Source organism: Emys orbicularis, chromosome 12 (genome assembly GCF_028017835.1).
Source record: "Emys orbicularis isolate rEmyOrb1 chromosome 12, rEmyOrb1.hap1, whole genome shotgun sequence".
Classification (NCBI taxonomy): Eukaryota; Metazoa; Chordata; order Testudines; family Emydidae; genus Emys; species Emys orbicularis.
This window is the reverse complement of record NC_088694.1, coordinates 11,596,862-11,617,326: the sequence shown is the minus strand read 5'-3', so window position 1 is coordinate 11,617,326 and position 20,465 is coordinate 11,596,862. Positions and strand designations below refer to the sequence as shown.

The 20,465-nt window shown below is 39.8% G+C and overlaps 1 protein-coding gene across 1 annotated transcript; it reads left to right on the top strand.

Moving 5' to 3' along the window:
- The first annotated feature begins 12,517 nt into the window (after positions 1-12,517).
- CIMIP1 (ciliary microtubule inner protein 1) lies at positions 12,518-19,987 on the top strand. Its single transcript, XM_065414705.1, has 4 exons — positions 12,518-12,579; positions 14,154-14,235; positions 16,093-16,191; positions 19,832-19,987. The coding sequence occupies exons 1-4, from the start codon at positions 12,518-12,520 to the stop codon at positions 19,985-19,987; spliced, it is 399 nt and encodes a 132-aa protein (XP_065270777.1).
- The last annotated feature ends 478 nt before the right edge of the window (positions 19,988-20,465 follow it).

Here is a 20,465-nt window from a genome sequence, read left to right as displayed (position 1 = left end):
AATGCTTCATCTTACCCAAGTTAATACAAATAATTTTTGGAAAGCAACTAAAAACTGCCACATTTTTTGGTAGTCTTTCTCTGAAACAAGTGTGATTAGAAACAGTTACTATGCCTCCATGAGCTGCAGGTATATCGTTCATTCTTGTCTAACTTTCAGATCTACAAATCTTGCCAATGATATGCTTAAAAATTCATGTAAACAAAAAAAACAAAACAGATCCTGACCAATAATGGCAAAGCTCCCAAGCTCTATCATTTAGTGAGCATGAAGCTTGTGATGTATATCCTAGAGGTCATTAATGCACACTTAAAACAACCTCAGATGACAGCGGCAAATTATTGTACTCTTTGCTCTTTAAAAATGCATACGAATATTTTATATTTGAGTATCTAGAACAAATTTCTTTAAATATTTAAATACATGTCAAAATATTACATTTACAAGTTCAACTAATAAAAATTTTATCACAGGCTTGAAAAATTTAGTGGTAGGATTATACGAGTTATCTTTACATTTGAGTAGGATTCTGACCCATGTTAATATTAAATAAAATTTATTCTGTTTAGACTGACATTTACATTTGGACAATTTCATCTGAGCCACCTTTGTGCATGTTCTTACGCTTTTTTTCACCTGTTTCATTCTTATATGGTAGAGTTAACAGTTGTTTCCTCTTAGCAGTCTCAACAGCAAGGAACAGCCATTTCTCATGAAACTATCTGCTTCAGTACATTCAGTGATTTGAATGCAAGTCACCTCTTCGTCCTGATCTAACCATGAAAATCACAGTGGCTTATCAAAAAACTGAGGTGCATAGACAAAACCATAGAATGCAAATGAAGCAAAATGCACTTTGAATCCATTCACCACCAAGGAAGGCCTTCTGCTAGCACTGCACCACGACAGTAAAGGAACCCTTTCTTCTTCCACCATCACAACTGCAACCATCAGTTAGAAGTGCTACATTCCTCTTAGTGAGCAGCTAATAATCCCAGATTGTGTAATAAAACTCAAGCTTTGACCACTGTGAAGAGCATTCATCCTGCTTTGCAGAAAAGATCAACAAGATGAACTCATCAAGGCAGAAAACCCAAAACCTGACCTGCTGACATTAACCATCCCACTGTTGCCTATTGAGGTTGGCTCTGTCCACACGTGATGAAAGCACAAGAAGTCCTGAGAAATATCCTAGCCACTAAATGTGAAGCAAACCAGTGGCCCCCGCTGGCTGGAGAAAGCCAGCAAAGAAAACTGTGCCCACTGCTTTGAAATTAATCAAAACTTCCTTCCAAGTGAATCTGCCAACATCCTTGAAAAGCATAATAGTCTGTCCTGTCCTCAGAAGGTCAAAATCCTATACAGAAATCCTCTTCAACCTCCAATTTCCAGGCAAAATTATTCAGAACATTCAAAAAGTAGTGACAGCCAAGTTCCGACAATGTGTGACATCTACTGACATCTGGATGCTTTACTACCAAGCTTCAGGCTGGGATGTGTCGTGGAGACAGCCTTAGTAGCACTAATGGATGACCTCCTTATTGAAATGGATAGAGGACTCAGGTTAATGCTCATATTTCTTGACCTATCTGAAGCTTTTAACACAGTTGCCCATGAGGTTTTGCTGACCCTGCTTGCTCATCATAGCTGGAGTAGATGACACAGAACTACAATGTTTGAAATCTTGATTACTCTCAACAATACACAGAGAATGGTTGTGGGCAACTGCTCATCTTTCCCAAAAGCGGTAGTTTGAAACAGGAGAGGGAACTTCACCACACAGCCAAGGAGGAGGGGGAGCTCTCCCTCTGCTTTTAGCAAAGACAGGTAAAATGTGCCCTCCCACCCCCAGGCCCTTTTATTTTTACCCCTGCTACCCCCTCCCCTCCCCACAGAGTTCAACACGGATTTATCCTGTCCCCACCAATCTTTTCACTATCTACACCAGACCACTTGTAGAGATGGTGAAGCATTATGGGCTCCACAGTCAACAATTCATTAACAATCGTCTGTGTGCCTATATACACAGAGCCCTAGGAGAGCTTCCCAGAATCAGGGAAGGGTAAAGACCAGAATACTCCATGAAGTCCACCATGGACCCCACATAATGCTGTTCTAATTTACCTGTGCAGCACTTAGTCGTGGAGGTTCATTTGTGGATCTATCCCTAAGTGCCTCTTTTGCAATGCCTAAGTCCCTTTGTTGATCTAGCCTTTTGTTACTGCAGTGATGGGCACTACAGTAAGCCCTAAAACACATTAGACAGGTAAGATAAAGCCTCTCCACTGGAGCCAACCCCACATCAACATGTGTGTCATCTAAAGTGAAACAACAAGAATTCTACCAATATTAAGATTCCAGAAACAGGGATATCTTGGTCTAGTCTCAGAAGACTAAATTCTGTCCTGTACTACCTTTGTAACACCATGGACTTCAACCTCATTCTCCAACCCTGCTGACAGAGACAATACAGTTGCATCGATATAATATAATGGAAGCTATTTAGAAACTAATGTGTAAGAGAGCAAGCAGAGTAGGATGTCTCACCAATCTCTCAGAATTCTTTGAGGGTGGCAACAAGCATGTGTACAAGGGTTATCCAGTCGATATAGTGTACTTGGACTTTCAGAAAGCCTTTGACAAGGTCCCTCACCAAAGGCTCTTAAGCAAAATAAGCAGTCATGGTTAAAAGATAAGAAAGGGTAGGAATAAGTGATAAGTTGTCACAGTGGAGAGTAGTAAATAGCGGGTCCCTCAAGGATCTTTACTGGGACCTGTGCTGTTCAACATATTGATAAATGATCTGGAAAAGGGAGGGAACAGTGAGGTGGCAAAATTTTCAGACAACACAAAATTACTCAGGATAGTGAAGTCCAAAGCTGACTGAAAAGTTACAAAGGGATCTCATTAAACTAACTGGGCAAGAAAATGGCAGCTGAAATTCAATGTTGATAAGTGCAAAGTAATCCACATCATAAAAAATAATCCCAGCTATACATACAAAATGACTGGGTCTAAATTAGCTGTTACGACTCAAGAAACAGATATTGGAGTCATTGTGGAGAGTTCTCTGAAAACATCTGCTCAATGTGCAGCAGAAGTCAAAAAAGCTAACAGAATGTTAGGAACCATTAAGAAAGGGATATATAATAAAACAGATAATATCATAATGCCACTATATAAATTCATAGTACACGCACACCTGGAATACTGTGTAGTTCTGGTCACTCTCTGTCTCCAGAAAAATATATTAGAATTGGAAAAGATGCAGAGGGGCAACAAAAATGACTGGAGTATGAAACAGCTCCATATGAAGAGAGATTTAAAACAGTGGTTCTCAAACTAGGGCCGCCGCTTGTTCAGGGAAAGCCCCTGGCGGGCCGGGCCGGTTTGTTTACCTGCCGCATCCGCAGGTTCAGCCGATCGCGGCTCCCGCTGGCAGCGATTCGCCGCTCCGGGCCAATGGGGGCTGCAGGAAGCGGCACAGGCCACGGCACGGGCCAAGGGATGTGCTGGCCGTCCTTCCTGCAGCCCCCATTGGCCTGGAGCAGCGAACTGCGGCCAGTGGGAGCCGCGATCGGCCGAACCTGCGGACGCGGCAGGTAAACAAACCGGCCCGGCCCACCAGGGGCTTTCCCTGAACAAGCGGTGGCCCTAGTTTGAGAACCACTGATTTAAAAGGCAGGGGCTGTTTGTTTTAGAAAAGAGATGACATGGGGGGAATATGATAGAGGTCTATAAAATTATGAATGGAATGGAGAAAGTGAATAAGGAAGTGTTATTTACCCCTTCACATAACACAAGAATCAGAGGTTGCCCGATAAGAATAACAGACAGCACGTTTAAAATAAACAAAAGGAAGTACTTCTTCACACCACACAGAGTCAACTTGTAGAACTCATTGCCATGGGAAGTTGTGAAGGCCAAAAGTATGACTGCATTCAAAAAAGAATTAGATAAGTTTACGGAGGACAGAAGACAGGATACTGGGATAGATGGACCAATGATCTGACCCAGTATGGCCATTCTTATGTTCTGAGTGGAAAGAGAACATTGATACATCCCAGGGCTCAGGACAGAACTGAAGTGTATTTGTTCATGTGTTCCAGAGGAAATAAATTTTAATTGCTTGCAACAAAAAATTAGTAATTTAGAGTTTCATTTTTATCAAATATTTCTAATTTACTTGCTCAAAGTATGCCTGGTGAGATATAGCTAGACAGACAGGGCTGATGATAACTTCACCATGCTACAGGTGCCATTTGTGTGTAGGAAAATCTGAAGCTAATAACACGTTTCCTTAAATTAGAAGAAAATTAGATGCTGAAATCCATCACTGCCTATGATCATCCACAAGGGAAGCAAAACAGCACGAGACTAACAAAATGAAGATCACTTGTTTTTACGTTTACAGGAGACTCAGAAAAAGTTTCACATGCATATTACTTCAGAAACAAAGTGCTATTTATTCTTTCTAGCAATGATATTTTACATAGCATTCTGGGATCAAGATGTAATTTCAACAATAATATATTTTCTGACATCCTCCAAGGAAAAATTACCAGTTTCTTCCCTCTAAAAGGATTTAGATGGAATAACATCTGTGTTGAGATTATTGTGAATATGTTAAACTGACAGCAAGTCTCTAAGGGGCACTGCTCATTAAAGTTCTGTGCATAAAATTAAAACCTGAAATATATTTTTCAATCCATTTTGAATCATTTAAGCAATTCTCATGCAAAGAAACTATTGTGCTGCAATAATATATTTGAAGAGTGGAATATGAAAGCTATTAAAATGTCTTAGACTCCCTGACTAACACACACATACAAAAAAAAGGTAACTCTCTCCTGATTTGAAACTTGCACTGTATGAGACACAGAAAACTACTTTGAAATAACATTAAGAGTTTGATTTCAAACCATATAATTCAACAAATTCATAGTTAAATCTTCTCACTTCATCCTTAATTCATGCTCTTATGCCTAGGTACTCTAGCATGTATGAGCAATATTCTTATAAGTGTTGCCTTTAGGCACCGACAAAAATAATCTCACCAAGCACAGGCTGGAAGTTGGCTGCCCATGTTCTGTCTTCCTTCAAATCTCAGTGAAAGTTCATTATGCAGGCTCTTTGCAACATGATCTGGGAACCGTGTTCAGGGATAGGGTTGAAGAGTCAAGGGCCATGCTTTCATGCAAAGCGCCACGTATGCAGAGTCCCCTATGCTGTTGGAAGAAATAATCTACACATGGATATTCTGTCAGCCAGATTATAGATATGTGTACCCCTTTGGGGGTAAGAGCCAAAATCTAGTATGCCTTTGTGACCTCTGAAGTATCCATGGAAATTGCAAGTTATTAACAAATGTCCAAATTCAATTTAAAATTATTCCAGCTTCAGCAGCATGAAAGACTGCAAAAGACTGCTGTTGTCAGTGTCATTTTATGGACAGAAAAAGAACAGTCAATCATTGAGAAAGTGAAGACAACATTGTTCAAAGCAATGGCATCATTACAGTCACATTAAGATGGTGACAGCTCCAAATGTTACCATAAACTCTAATGGTTCCAACAACACCATTGGGACCATTGTTAAAATGGATATTCCGTGCTTTAATTAATGTATTCATGACGTGACAGGTCTTAGCAGCTTATACTGGAGTGGAGCCACCAGTCTATAACATCAATAGAATTTTGTCTACTTCAAAGAAATCATAGTAATCATAACGAAGTACTGTACAATTTAAGGTACCTAAATTGAAACAGTAATGTTAAAACATTAGTGAAACAGGCTGAAGCCATGTGTACAGTCTCTTCTCTTAGGGTACTACACTGTTAGCAACCCAAACAATATCACAGCAACAGGCACAGAACTGCCAATGGTAAACACTCTGAAATGTGATTAAAATAATAATTAATGGAGATCTCCTAGAACTGGAAGGGACCTTGAAAGGTCATCAAGTCCAGCCCCCTGCCTTCACTAGCAAGACCAAGTACAGATTTTGCCCCAGCTCCCTAAGTGGCCTCCTCAAGGATTGACCTTACAACCCTAGGTTTAGCAGGCCCATGCTCAAACCACTGAGCTATCCCCTTAAATGTATATTTAGGCACCTGAATAAGGTGCCTGATTTTCAGAAACACCCACAGCTCCCACAGACTTCAGTAGGAGCTGGGGATGTTCAACGTGTCTAAAAATCAAGCCGCTTTTTAGGTGCCTACATATACATTGAAGTGCCTAACTTTATAGTTTGAAATGGAGGCCTTCAAAAAATTAAAAATGTCTGACCCCTGGACTGATGATATATAGAGCCAGAGAGAGAGAGAACTATTCTACATAAGTCCTACCTCTCTATATAAAACATACCTCCTATACCCTAACAGATTTTTAGAATTACTATTGTGTGTTTAAAAAATGTCAGCTAAAGACAAACATATAATTCAAGCTTTTTCTTAGTGACACATGCTTCCTACCTTGAGCAATTCTAGGCTGTTGAGATGAAAAATATTTTCATTTTTAGGATTTTGTTCACAATATATATGTGAGTTAGCACAGTAGGTCATGAAGCACATACAATTTTGTCATGAAAAATGGGGATGGATGAGGAGGATGTCTCTGAGCCACCTTTATGCTGCTCCAATCCTGGATCTGCCAAGAGCTGAAACCATCCCCAGTGTAATTTACGGTCAAAGAGCTCCTCTAAATTGTACTAGATGGGACAGTTCCATAGCAACTATTCTGCCAGACCAAGAGCACTGTGAGCTCTAGTCCCATGTTCACCTGCCCTCAACAGACCCCCTCCCTACTCCCAACATACCATCTACACTTGTGGGGAGAGTAAAACAGCTACATCATCTTTACAACACCCGAGGCTTCCCCTATATAAGGGGATTCTCAGCTGCCCCTTTAAGGCAGTTTTCCAGCTTGCAGAGCACAAAGCAACTAGAACAGGGGCCAAAAATCTAGCCCTATAATTGCCACTTCACTTTTTCCTGAACAATTCGAAGTACCGACGGACTAAGAGCTAGCAAAATATAAAGCCCCTCAAAAGTTCCTTTTATAACAACAACAACTTTTCTTTTGCATTACTAACCTCTGATGAAAGCCATCCATAGTAACACTCTTGTCTCTACTGGCAAGGATAGCAAGTGTTGTAAAACCTCTTCAGTTGATGATATGGTATAATATTGGAACTGGGAACCCAATCTTAGCTATAAATAAGAAGCCCGGTTTTGTAACTGAAGCTGAAAACTACAGAATAGATACTTTAGAGTCCAATAAAAGGAAAAGTACTTTATGCCTATATCTGTACTACTTGAGTGTAAGGTATACAATATAATCATCTATCTCAGTTCACTTGGGTGGGAGTGAAAACACTCATAAATAGTACTTATGGGCTACTTATATAGAGTCCATGTGAGATGAACCCTGGTCATGGCATATAACTTCAGTGAACAGATTATCTCACAGAAAGCTCCTGTGTATGAGTTCAGATTCTTTCCCCCAATGAATACTGTACAAAGCATCAAATACAATATGTTTGCATCAATTTAGGGATAAACATTATAAATGGATTTCAGATCTGGAAGACAATCAGTCCCAGCTTTTTAGAATTATGTTCACAAGTACACATACACTTTTGCACAGTCTTGGAGGGGGGAAATGTATGTAAAGAAGAGGATTTTTTTTAAAATGTGGATATTATAAAAGTCCTAAAACTTATAGTCATGTTTTACATCTGCTTTCTCATATCTGAAAACTCTGATTCCATTCAATAATGGTGGCAAGAAAATTGTTTTGCTATAATTTAGTATTAATATTCAAATATAAAGTTTCATTCCATATGACAGAGAATTAAAGCAATTCCTTTATTGTGCATTAGAATTTAAGAATTTTGGTTGTTTTCATTAACAGATTATTTTTCTCCCATACAGTGGCATAGACTACATTAAGAAGGTTCCAGGAGATAAATGTGACTAAGCAGCAGGAGCTAATTAAATAGGACAATGAGTAACCTTTTCTGAGTATGATTGGAGACTCAACCGATTTAATTGCTAAACTAATTGATAATTAGACACAGTATAGAATCAGGCACCTAGGTGCAAGTGAGATATCTGTTGTATTTTAGGTAGTTTAATGATTTTGGAGACCCCAAAGAGCAATAATAACTGCTATTTTGGGTGTAGAGTGCTGCTTATTTTTCTGCTAAACAAATAAAAGTTCTTTTGTACATCTAAAATGACTACTGAAGGTGTTTACAGTCTTTTGGTATTCAAGGCCATTAGATCCCTTGCCCTAGGAAAAAAATAACTTGGCAATTAAACAGTTGAATATATTGCTTGTAAACTGGTAAGTTTAGTTTTATACCCTCCCTGCATTCATTTTACAGAATGAATAAAAAACTGTTGCATGGCGTGAAAAAGCTACATTAGGCTTTAACAATTCATTGCACAAAACAGTTTTCAGACAAAAAGGAGGAAAACTATTCAAGCACATTAGTGGAAAGAGCCAGTTGGCTTTATTTGTTGTTGAAATGTTTTATAAAGCAACTGCAAGAAGAAAAACTGTACTGAAAAATTGATTGAGGGCCAAAAATATTAATATACTGGAACATAGTGAACTTTTTGCAAGCTGTAAATATTTTCTCAGGTTCCCACATATAACCATAAAGCATGTTGAGTCTTTTCTTTCTCAAACCTTCCAGTAAAAGTTTGCAGTCCATGATAAATAACAGCTACAAAAAACAAAACAAATATAAAAAAAAATATTTTGGAAAGTCATTGTGTTTGTCAAAAGGCCTACATATTTCCCATTACAGATACCAGAAGTAAGATCCTTTTTATATTTACCAAAACTATCTAGGAATTGGAGGATAGTGAGTTAAAAAATTCAGGAAATAAGAACTAAGATCCATCATTGCAGATACTGATTGGCTAGCTTTCTGGACCTTGGACATATTAGCAAGTTGATTCCTACCAAGATAATAAACAGCATCCGGGAAAGATCTTATTACAAATTGAATAAAATTTAAAATATCATTCTTGTAAAATTCTTAACTGTGGTACAAACTTGCATGTTCAGATTTAAACCAAGTCTAGCAGTTAGAATATGGGAGAGTATTTTACTATTTGCTTTCTATTAAAAAGAAGCTGATTTAGATTCAATAAAACCTCAAATTTACGGAAGCACCACTATTTGTGACAAGGCTCACTAAAGCCCCAGATGATATGTCAGCTTTCCATCAGATTAATTCAAATATATTTTATAAGCAAGAAAGACACAATGAAGTTGTAAACAAATTTTAGCACATTCTTAAAATAAAAGATGAAGATATTCTTACGAATATCTCCCTTTCCAACCTTCTAAACCAGTTCCACTCCTTCTCCTCAGCAACTATACACGGGAAATGCAATATTAAGAGGAAATTATGAAAAATTGCTACCACAATGGATGTGGCTACTTGGTTATGTCCTTTCTATACAACATTCCCACAGATATCACCTATTCTAAATATTAGGGGAAATTAGTAATCTCACACATCACTGCATGGTAACTATTGGCAACTGTTAACTTTTTAAAACTGCTGTTTATTTCCTCTCCCTGAGTATAGGTTACACTTATTAATGTTGAATATCAATCCCCATTGTCTGCAGACCCAACTGCTCTTTCCAGCTCATGTTGTAGTTGGATTATGTCTTCTTTACTCCCCCTACACATCCCAAATTTTGGTGTGGTCTGCAAACTTGATTATGTTTGAATATAAAACACTGGACAAATATAAGAAGCAGCTACCAAGGGTGCAGAAGAGGTGCTCATTTGTTATTAGTTTCATTAGTTTAAAATATCCTCTGGAAAGCAGGCTACAACTAACAGAAAACAACCTTTCATATAAACTAATGCACTGATCTTGCAAACTGTGAGGCATCTGTGAGGCAACCGCTCCATATAATTCTACCTATACAGACAGAGATGCCGCACAAAGTAAAATAAGCAGCTTCAAAGACCAGTTTGAGAACTCCTGCATTAGACAGGATCGCTGTACATAGGTCCAGCAAAACCAGGAACTAAATCCAAGCAGAATCCATCTTAAAAAAAGATATGTTTACATATTATTTGCAACAACCTTATTCTAATAGCAACTGCAGAAATTCATTCTCAGCCTGTAATTTGCCCATCTACTTTACATACATTTAGTTACTCTTTCTTCTTTATAGTTGCAACCACGTATTTTAATGTACCTGGTTTCTGGACCTATCTTCACCCTACAAAAACATGGTGCTATTTCACAGTCTATTATTTTGTATAACAAATCATGAAAGAAGGACTGTAGTAAACTTTATGTACATAAAAGAATGTATCTCACTGTGCAACATTTTAAAGGTGAGCTTCAAAGAAAAAAAAAGGGGGGGAGAGTTGTTTGTTTTTTTGTTTGGTTGGTTTTTTTGCTGCTTCTTCTACAGGAGCCAGAAAGGTGGTGTTCATAGCTACTTATTTTTTAAAGTTTCTTTTTCTGCCTTTTTTTTTAAAAAAACCTTAGAAATATCATCACCAAATATGCTCTTCCCTGGTTTTGCTGAGGGACTCATTGGATGACTGGGTAATGGAGACTGAGAGTTTTTTAGCCTTTATCTCAAGGACCTATGTTACTGGATCCTTAAAAAAAGTGACCTTTTATCTCAGGTGTTTTCATTAAATAGTTATTAACAAAATAAGTGAAAAACAGAGGTGTAAATTGTCTGAATAAAACCCCTTTCCCCCTCAGATGATTTGGTTTCACTTCCTTGGTACTAACTCTCTAATCATTACAATTCTCCATGGTGGACTTTCTAATGTAAACAAGGAATGGTGGGAAACCTTCAAAATCAAAACCAATCCTTACTGGACTTCTTCACACATAATAAAGAAGCAAAAAAGCCTCATTTCCCCCCTCTCCCTTAAAATTCCTCTTCTGCTATTTTTGCTCTGTCCCTCATTTTTGTTTTTGCCACTCTTCACAAAGACGAGCACATTTTAGGGCTTGGGTGGGTTGAGAAGAAAAACACCATCTGTAAAATAACAAACACTTCAAATTACAAGTCTGTTAATAAGAGTGTTGGGGAGCAGGGGGAGGGAAGAATAACAACAAGAAAGGTCATCAGAATAAATAATCAGGCCATTGAACTTGGGAAAACACCCTATCAGATTACACCTTGACAATGTACTGATGCATCAAATTCCATTTGTCAAATGAAAATAATTAGCAAATCTAATAGTTGCATGCAGGACGCTTGCACAAACAAAGGCTTTCTAAAAACTAGCTGGATCATGAAGGACACCTGTTTATGTTGCTGTTCAGAAAGCACCACAATTAAGTAGTAATAATCCCGATGTTCCTTAATTGCATTGTTTTGCAGAGCTGTGTCAGAGGTCACTGTGTTTTGGGGAGGTGGGTGGCGGTGGTGTACCTGTCAACAGTGAAAAGCTATATACACCACCGGGACAATAGATTGCATTAGCTGGATTGTAAATTCTTTGGGGCAGGGCTCACCTTTTGGTTCTGTGTTTGCACAGCACAATAGGGTCTTTATCCGTGACAGGGGTTCCTAGATCCCACTGCAATATAAATAATAATAAATAAAAAAGCATGCCCATACATTTTTGTTCCCTTTGAAATACATAAAGGATGGAGATAGAGCAGATAGTCAATGTTCTGGGGAAATTAAAAGGGAAGGCTGGCATGTGCTAAGAATGATTTTGGGGTTTAGGGTGGTAATGTGGGTCTTGAGGGGGTCATGACTAACAGTGATTACGGTTGGGGGTTCAGGCTTCTTTTGGGAAGGCACTGAACCCTATCAGTCGTTTGGGGGCATTGAAGGGGGGGTGGTTCTCAATGGTTTCTGGAATAGGAAGGCTAAGTTTTAGAGTGGTTTTTTGTGGGGACTGCAGGCTTTCCGGCTTTGGGGCTATGAGTTTCAGTGGTATGTGGGCTTGGGGTGGCTTTTTGTGGGGGTTATAGCTCTCGGTGACTCCCAGGCTGCGACCTGAGGTTTTGGAAATGCTGTTCTCTATCAGCAGCCTCTGGACTTGGAGGGCTATTGCTTGGTGACTGGGTAGGACACTGTGTGTTGGGGAGGGAAGATGCTGAGCTGGATTTGGGAGTGATCAGAGTGTGGGGGGTCAGGAGAGGTGCTGAGGAGCTGGCTTAGGCCTGGGTTAGGGTTGGGTGCTGCAGGAGGAGGGAAGATGCTGAGATGTATTGGGGATCACAGCTATGGGTAGGGGTCCTGGGGAAAGGGGAGATCCAAGCAGCAGGCTCTGGGGGGGCTCGTAAAAGGGAGGGGCAGCGGTAGCCTGGGAACCGGGTGCCAGGCCTTATTCACTCCTCCCTGGAGCCTGAACATGCCACCGTCTCCTAGCAACGCCTGAGAGGCAAAGGGCAGGGCCAGGCTGGCTCAGTCCCAGGCATCAGGCTGGACCGGAGCCGCTGGAGGGCTCAGCCCAGCCGCTAGGGGGGTTCTAGTGGGGGCGGGGGTGAGCCATGGCACAGAGAAGCACCAACCCCACCCAGCAATTCAACTTTGTGGCTCAGGATAACATCTGGTAAGGTCCCCCCACTCCTCTCGCTCTGGCTCGCCCCCTCCAGGTCACTACTGAATCTCCTGCCCCCCATCCCAATCCTCACTCTGGCTCGCGCCCCCCCCCCCCCCCCAGGTCGTGACTCAAAAATCCTCCCCCTACTCCCTCGCTCCTACTCCCCCCACCCTGGGTCACCACCCGAATCTCCTCCCCCAACACCTTGCTTTGACCCCCCCCCCGGGTCTCTACCCCAATCTCCCCCCTCCACTGCAGTCTCCAACCCCCTCTTTCCAACTCCAAAGCCCCATCCCCTAAACTTCTCCTCTCACCCTGTGGCCTCTATACCAGCCTCAATTCTAGACATAAGCCCCTCCCTGCAGAAGAAGCCCACCCCAACGCACACACACCCTACCACATGGCTCACCCCATCCCACATGGCTCCCGGCCCCAATCCTGCAGACACAGTTCTGGTACCCACGCCTCCCCTCCTGCAGCCTCAAACACATTGCACACCTTTCCCCCTCTCATGCCCATTCCTAGGACCTTATCCTAATGACCTTCCCTATCCCAATCCTCATTTCCTCCCATCACTGATTCCACTGACCTCGGGGCTCTCTGGTTTCCTGATAAATACTTATTTATCTAAATGGCCTATTATATATAGCACTGCCTTTGTTAATATTCCCTTCCTTCTCTCTCTATTTTCCCTCATCTCTGAATATATATGACAGATTTTGCCTGATAAGTGTTATACCGTGTAAAACTCTTGAAAAGCTTTGATGTCTCTGTGAAATTAAATACCTGTTTTAATTTAAAAAAAACCGTAGCAAGTACACTCCTGAACAGAAAAGCTAAGCTGATGAGACATGAATATGAGGTGGGCTACATATGCGTTTCATTCATCAATACACTCAGCACTCCGCAGTCATTGGTATGATTCTTGTTACACCCATTTTTCTCATGTATATGTGTGTGATGTGGAGTGGCAGGTACCAATAGTAATTGGGAAAAATAGCAAATAAAGTCCTTTTTCTTAAGGTAAGAAAAAAATAGATGGATGATCAACAAGAAGTGTAGTAAATGCAATTCTGAGCAGAGCTTTTGCTTAAAGTCTAAGCAATAGTCATAGTTATTTTGGTGTGTGTTTATTAAATTAGTTTATCTGTAGTTCATTCTTAACAGGTATATTTGGTTAATCGAGACATACGAAATATGAAATCAGGTCTGTTCTCATTGACAGGTTCATAGAGTCATTTTTTCCATGGATTACTGGCCACTACTGTAACAAAATCTGCCAGTGTTATTGAGTCAGGATTCCCAAATGATTATGTTTCTGAGACTTCATCTGAGCATGAATTCTAAACATGAATCTAATTTAGCAGGGGACATATTCAGTCTTACTTCTCTCTGATAAGATCCTTGGCTGAGACTTCTTGAGCCTTAAATTTTTAATACAGATACTTCTGGTTTAAGTTGGGGGGACTACAACTTAATAATTTACATTTCTCATCATCCTAAATTGTGTTTTGTGACTTTAGAATTTTTATTTTAATGATAGCTGGGAAAGAGTTTTCAAACATAATTTCTGTCTGCTTCAGGAAATACCACGTTGAAACTGAGTTTGAAGCTGCAAAGAAATGGTCCATCAAATGGGGATTTTTAACAACACCTTTTGAGGAGGTAAAACTAAATTTGATGTAGTATGTGTATGAAATTTACTTGAATAGTATACCCAGAATAGCTAGGTACAACTTTCAGTTAAGATGTCCCAGTTTAGAATCATTATTATTGAAAGCCAAGCTGTAACAGGGTGCACACCGTGCCCCTCTGGTTCAGCCCTTCTCCCCCTCTCCTCAGGGGGACTTCAGGCTGGTGCAACACCCATGCTCTTTATTTGTGATCAAGTCCCCACCACCAGTTCCCAACTATATCCAGCCTTTTTACAGCAGTTTAGCCTACCACAGACCTGGCCAGCAACAGACTGGGTCCGGTCCGGTCCAGTCCAATCCGGGCCCGTCCCTGCCCTCTCCTCTCCTCTCCTCTCCCTTCCTCATAGCTCCTGCTAACGAGGCTGGCAGCCGTGGTCAGTTATCAAACAAGCATCATGCTATCTACCCAGCCCCAATCCAATACCCCTAATTGGGGCTGGAATTGCAGGACTTGACTAAGGCCTCTCTAGCAGCAAAATGTATTTCTTCAAAGAATCTTGGTCTTCTTTTGCAGACAACATGAATGGAGCATATAAGTGTAGATAAGCACTGATAACTTGGAGCCCTATTTGTAGGAATACTAACAAATGGGGTTCTTTTAAGGTGATAGTTCCAGTTTCTTTCAGAATAAAATATGACAAGTTGTACTTTGTATGTTGCACATATTCTAATATTCCTCTTGATGCACATCACTCTCAGTGGTGCTGACCAGAACTAGATGCACTGACAGGAGAATATTTCCCCTTTGTTTGTCTATGAGATGCTTTTAAAATGGAAGGAGGGCAAGGATTTAGCTAATTTAATTTTCAGTAAGGAATTTTACCATGTGCTAAAATAATCTCTACTGAAATAGGGTTAATGTTGCCACTGAATTTAATGGCAAACCTCCCACTGGTTTAAATGGGAAGAGGTTCATGGCCTGTATATTTAAACATTACAGGATGCAGATTAAGTGACTCACATTTTACTGAATTTAATTGACTATCTGATACGATCTTCTCTGTGAGACTAGTTTCTGCATAATATTTCCTGTATTGAATGTCTTGAAAGAATCATTAAGTGCACCTAAAACAAATTGTAGCGTTGCAAGTTTATATATTATGATCCAATGGTTAGAGAATGGATTGGATGGCAGGGCATGTGGATTCTGTTCCCAACTCTGCCACTGATTTGTGTGACTTTGGACAAGACTCTTAATCTCTTTGGGTCAGATTTTCAAAGGTACTTAGACTCTTGGAGATGCAAATAGATGCCTAATGGGATTTTCAAAAGTGCCTAAGAAGGATAGGTGCCTAAGTCCTATTGTCCATCTACATCTTTAGGTGCCTATGTACCTTTGAAAATCTGGCCCTCTGGGCTTCAGTATCCCTTCTTTACAAACAGGGTAAATTACACTTTGTACAGCACTTGGAGATCTACAGATGAAAAGCACGATATAAGCTTTAACCAATATGTTTAATGCCATATACTACTATTCATTGTATATTGCAAATGTATTTGGCACTTTTATTATGAATTTTTAGTTTGTTGTCACACACAAAAAATGTGCAGATGTCTTCGATTCAGTGAAGTAAGTGAGAGTTGAGGGTGCGCAGCAAGATTCAGCCTGTCTTCAATTCAAAATTAAAGCCCTTTCTGAAACTGAAAAGTGCATTAGAACAGCTTCCAAAGCTGTATAATAAATAGTCCTGTATTGGCGGCCAAGAACACAGTGCACAGATACCATAGTGATGGGAATGGTATAGAGATCAGATATTAAAATGCTAGGACAACACATTTCTTAGCCTGAAGTGTTAATTTTTGATTAATGTTGATATTCTATTTTTAGTTGATAAAAGACGAAAGGAAAGAACCCACTAAGCCTAAGATAGAGCTTCCAGAACATTTACAAATCCGACCTGTAACACCAGTGGAAAAATATATTAAGGTTAGACAATAGAGTTAAAAATGGCAATATAGGTTAAATCGGTCTTAAGCAGCCACCCAAGTGCTAAAAGTCAGTCACCTAGTAGAGGTGGGTCTTCCACTAAAGGTCAGACTGAATTGTATTGGAAACCTCAGGGATACTTTAAAGGGTTCGCTTAAGCCAGGGAATTTCTCTTTAGATGTGGTTGTTATTATGGGTTTCACTGTACAACAATCAACTGTTATGGTAAAGCACCTCCTCTTTAACCTTCTGTGTAACATAAGGTTTATATCGTATCAGATCAGTCATCTAATGTGGCGAGGAGGGGGGAGTAGTATTTATAAGGAGCTTTATGGAATCCCCTTTCCCCCTCCATCTCTCAATGATTTCAAGATTTATCATAACCCATTTTTAAGAGCCATTTTTCAACTTCAACATTGTAAAAACAAATCCTTACCCTGTCTTTATTGAAACAAATCATTTTTTCTGGATTTTATTTATTTTAAGCCCTCTTAGTGGCACAGATTAGATTTTCTTGCTACTCCTACTGGGCTATATTCTAACTGATGATTCAGCAATTTGGTTTTATAGCATGTCGTTGCTACTCATATTCCTGAATGCCAGTGGGAGTTGTACACACACCTGTTTCTGACAGTGGAACCTGGCACATTATTTAATTCACAATTGTACAGTGTTTGTACTTCAAGTGGATGTCCCCACCCATGCAATCTTCTGCTCAGTAGCCAAAAGAGCAGCACGTAGCCACAAAACAAAGCAAAAATAAAAGCACATGAGAAGGGAAAGATTAAAAGGCAGAAGAGAACAGAAGAGAAAATGGGCAGAATAAAATTGGTGGCAATGGTGCCAACCTGTAATGTGAGAAGACTCTCACTCATCCTTTTCAAGGGGGCACCAACAGAAGACATTTGGGAGCTGCTAGGTTAATAGATAGTAGAATTTACAGAGACCCACAGGGCTTCAAAGGGACTACTTGTGTGAATAAGGATTGAAAGCCCCATAAGCCGCAATCATACAAAGACATGCACCCCCACGGACCCTTATTTCACCCCACTGAACTGACCAGAACTGTGCTGGAGTAAAAGATTGCATGGGCAGATTTCTTTAAGTCAGGGCCTTATATCATCATTTCCTTGGGAGAGCGCTCCTGTTTCATATATCTATAAAGAGCTATGAATACCTGTCTCTCTATCAGTACTACTACAGAATCTGCTGTAACATTGCATCAGTGTCTGTAACTAGGAAGTGAATTCTTCTTCTTCCTTTGGCCTGGTTATTGTAACCTTTTCCTTATAGCAGTAGATCCATTGATCACTGGTGGTCTGCTGAGAACTGACTTGTGACATGGTATTGGCTGTTCTTGGTTCTTGCTGTTGGCTCATATTAAAGAAGCCAACAATACATTCAATTTCTTAATATTTCTCTTCCACGTAAGCAATTAAGTAACTGCTAATTGCCATTGAGCAGGATACTCAGTCAGAAACAGGTGGTGAGCTGGGGGTCATGCGATTGCCAATGGGAGGGGAGGTTAGTCCATGAGACAACATCTCTATTAAGATGCGTACCATACTATGGAAGAAAGTAACATTAGAAACCCCGCTTCCTGGTGGGGAAAAAAAATCTTTTTAAAGGATTTACAAAAATAATAAGCCACAAAGCTGTTATCAAAATCAAAATAACTGAAAATTAAAGAAAAAGTTAGTGCAGAATGTTAGAATTGAAAAAGTGCCACCCTTTCTGCTGTTAGAGCTTCACATTCTTAAATAGTGTTGTAAGTCCAAATATTCAAGTCAGAGCCACGCTTACCTATGTCTGCACTTTTAGGGTATGCCTACACAGCAGCTGGAAGGTGTGAAGCTCGGTTAGACGCACTCTCACAGGCTCTGCTTGAGCTAGTGCACAAAAAATAACTGTGGCCATAGCAGCATGATTGGCGGCTCGGGCGAGCTGTCCGAGTACATACCTAGGATCTTGGATGGGGTTATACCCAGGCAGCTAGCCTGAGCTGCCACCCATGCTGCTGCGACCATATTGCTACCTGAGCTGTGAATTACACTTCTTAGCTGCAGTGTGGACCTACCCTTAATTTGTAGGCACAAGTAATTGCACCTGCACCTGTCTTGTGCATTCAACGTGTGTATTACAAATTCGGCAGTTGGTCACTCAGTTGCAAGATTAGCATGTGCAGCCAATGGTGTGTGCACAGAAACAGAGGCCAGGGCTTCAGATTTGACCTTTGCCAAGGATAGCAAGAATTAGTTTGGGATCTATGCAGCAGTTCATCCTTTTACATGAAGATCCATATTCATGTTTTCTAAATCGGTGATTTGAAATGATCCCATTTGCTCTCTCTCATGGCAATGCACAGTAATGACATGTCCGTTCCTTTGGCTGGGTTAGACATGTAATCCCCTTGCCTTCTCGTCCCCTTCTCTTTCCTGCAGAATAGAGGTGGGACATAGTTTTCGCCATTATCCTGCTCAGTGGGTGGCGTTTATGGCAATAGAAAATCATCTCTTCAAAGGAAGTGCTCCACCTAAATATCAAAAACATTTTTCAGTCTTGGCCAAGGAACAAAGCAAAACAACTCTGGCAAAAGAATAAACTGAAACATGGTTCTCTCACTGTGTTTTTCTCTACTGAGTAAGACCCCAGATGTTAAAGTGGTACAACAGAGAGCACTTCTAATGTGCCTTAGTGGGATGATTCAGCCAAAGTAAGCAGCGCAGTCAGTGCTCAGACAATGCTGGCTTTTGTTTTGTTTCCTTCTTACTGATTAACTTGATGCAGAACCATCTTTGATGCTAGAAACAGACTTTAAAGGATAAGTAGTTCTTGATGCAAGAGCCAGCTTCAGTAATAGCTTCAGCGTTTGGCCTTAGAACTATTCTTTCTTAGCTATGTTACATCCAATTTGGTACCAACATGTAATTTATTAAACAAAGATAATGATGAGACGCTATAATCTAAAATATATTAAACACTTAAGTCTTTCCTGCCAAATTAAATTAAAGCTAATTTTCATACTCTTCTTTTTGCTTAAGTTGCCTTTCAATAGTAGAGAAAACTTGAAAAATCAGACGGATGTTGATAAAAACTGAGGACTGGATGGCAAATGGAATGCTTTCCTTTTAACTTCTGATTACCTCTTGTTTATTACCTTTGGAAATAACTTATTTTCTTCCATACACACTGATTTAGGCATTGCAATAATTTTTAAGCCTGTTGGTCAAAAAATCCCCAATTGCTTAACCAGAACCTCTTAATATTTTCCATTGCTATTAAAAATATTTTCAACATAGCTTGCTGTAGAATGGGCCCCCAAAATATTCTAGATGCTTTTTAATGATGACCTCTGTATTATGGGCTCAATCCAGTAGGGTGCTAGTCAACTCTTGGAAGCTGACGGTTATTCAGCACTATGCAGGATGGCACAGCATATAACTGGCACTACTTTAAAGACAGAATTCATTTAAACTTTGAAGTAGTATTAGCATTCATCAATTTTCATTAAAAAAAAAAACTATTTGAAAAAAAATTGTCCATTCCATCAACACTAGAATACAAAAGAGCATGTTGCATGGCAGTACAATAGAAATGGACAAGAAATATACTTAATTCTATTTATTTACTCTTATTTCAGGTCTACCCATCTCCTCCAATCCCTAAAACAACTCAAGGATTTATTGGCTGGAGATCATCTGTGCCAGGACTGGAACTTGAACGTTATTATCAGGTCAGAAGCTGCAAAGGTGCCTTTCACAAGGATCTGAAGTGGCCTGATGAACCCTCTGATTGACATTAAGAAATAATGAATAGGCATATTGAGCCATTTTTTCTTAATCTAAGTTAATATTCAGTAGAACAAATGTCAGATTTGCATAAATTGATATTAGAGGATAAATGTTTGTGCATAATGTCAGGAATATATTAGGTGAGAGGTATATGTGAGAAATGTAGCATGTCAGTTATTACTGTTTTATTGAAGTCTACAGTATACATACTGTTAGTGCACATTTTGGAATGTTTTATCCAGGAAAGCAGCTCTAATTTAAACACCTTATATTCTGCAATAAGTTTTCCTGTAAAAGAATCTTAGGAAGATTATTTAAGTAGCACTCTTCTAATTGTCTGCATTACAACTTATCTATGACTGTGCTGGTGAGTCAGATGTGTAACTAAGCCATAAATTACTAAATACATTGTATATTGCATTGTGTATGCTTTATAGGTAGTTTGTGTAATGAACACATCTGTGTTATTTAGTGGATCCCTGT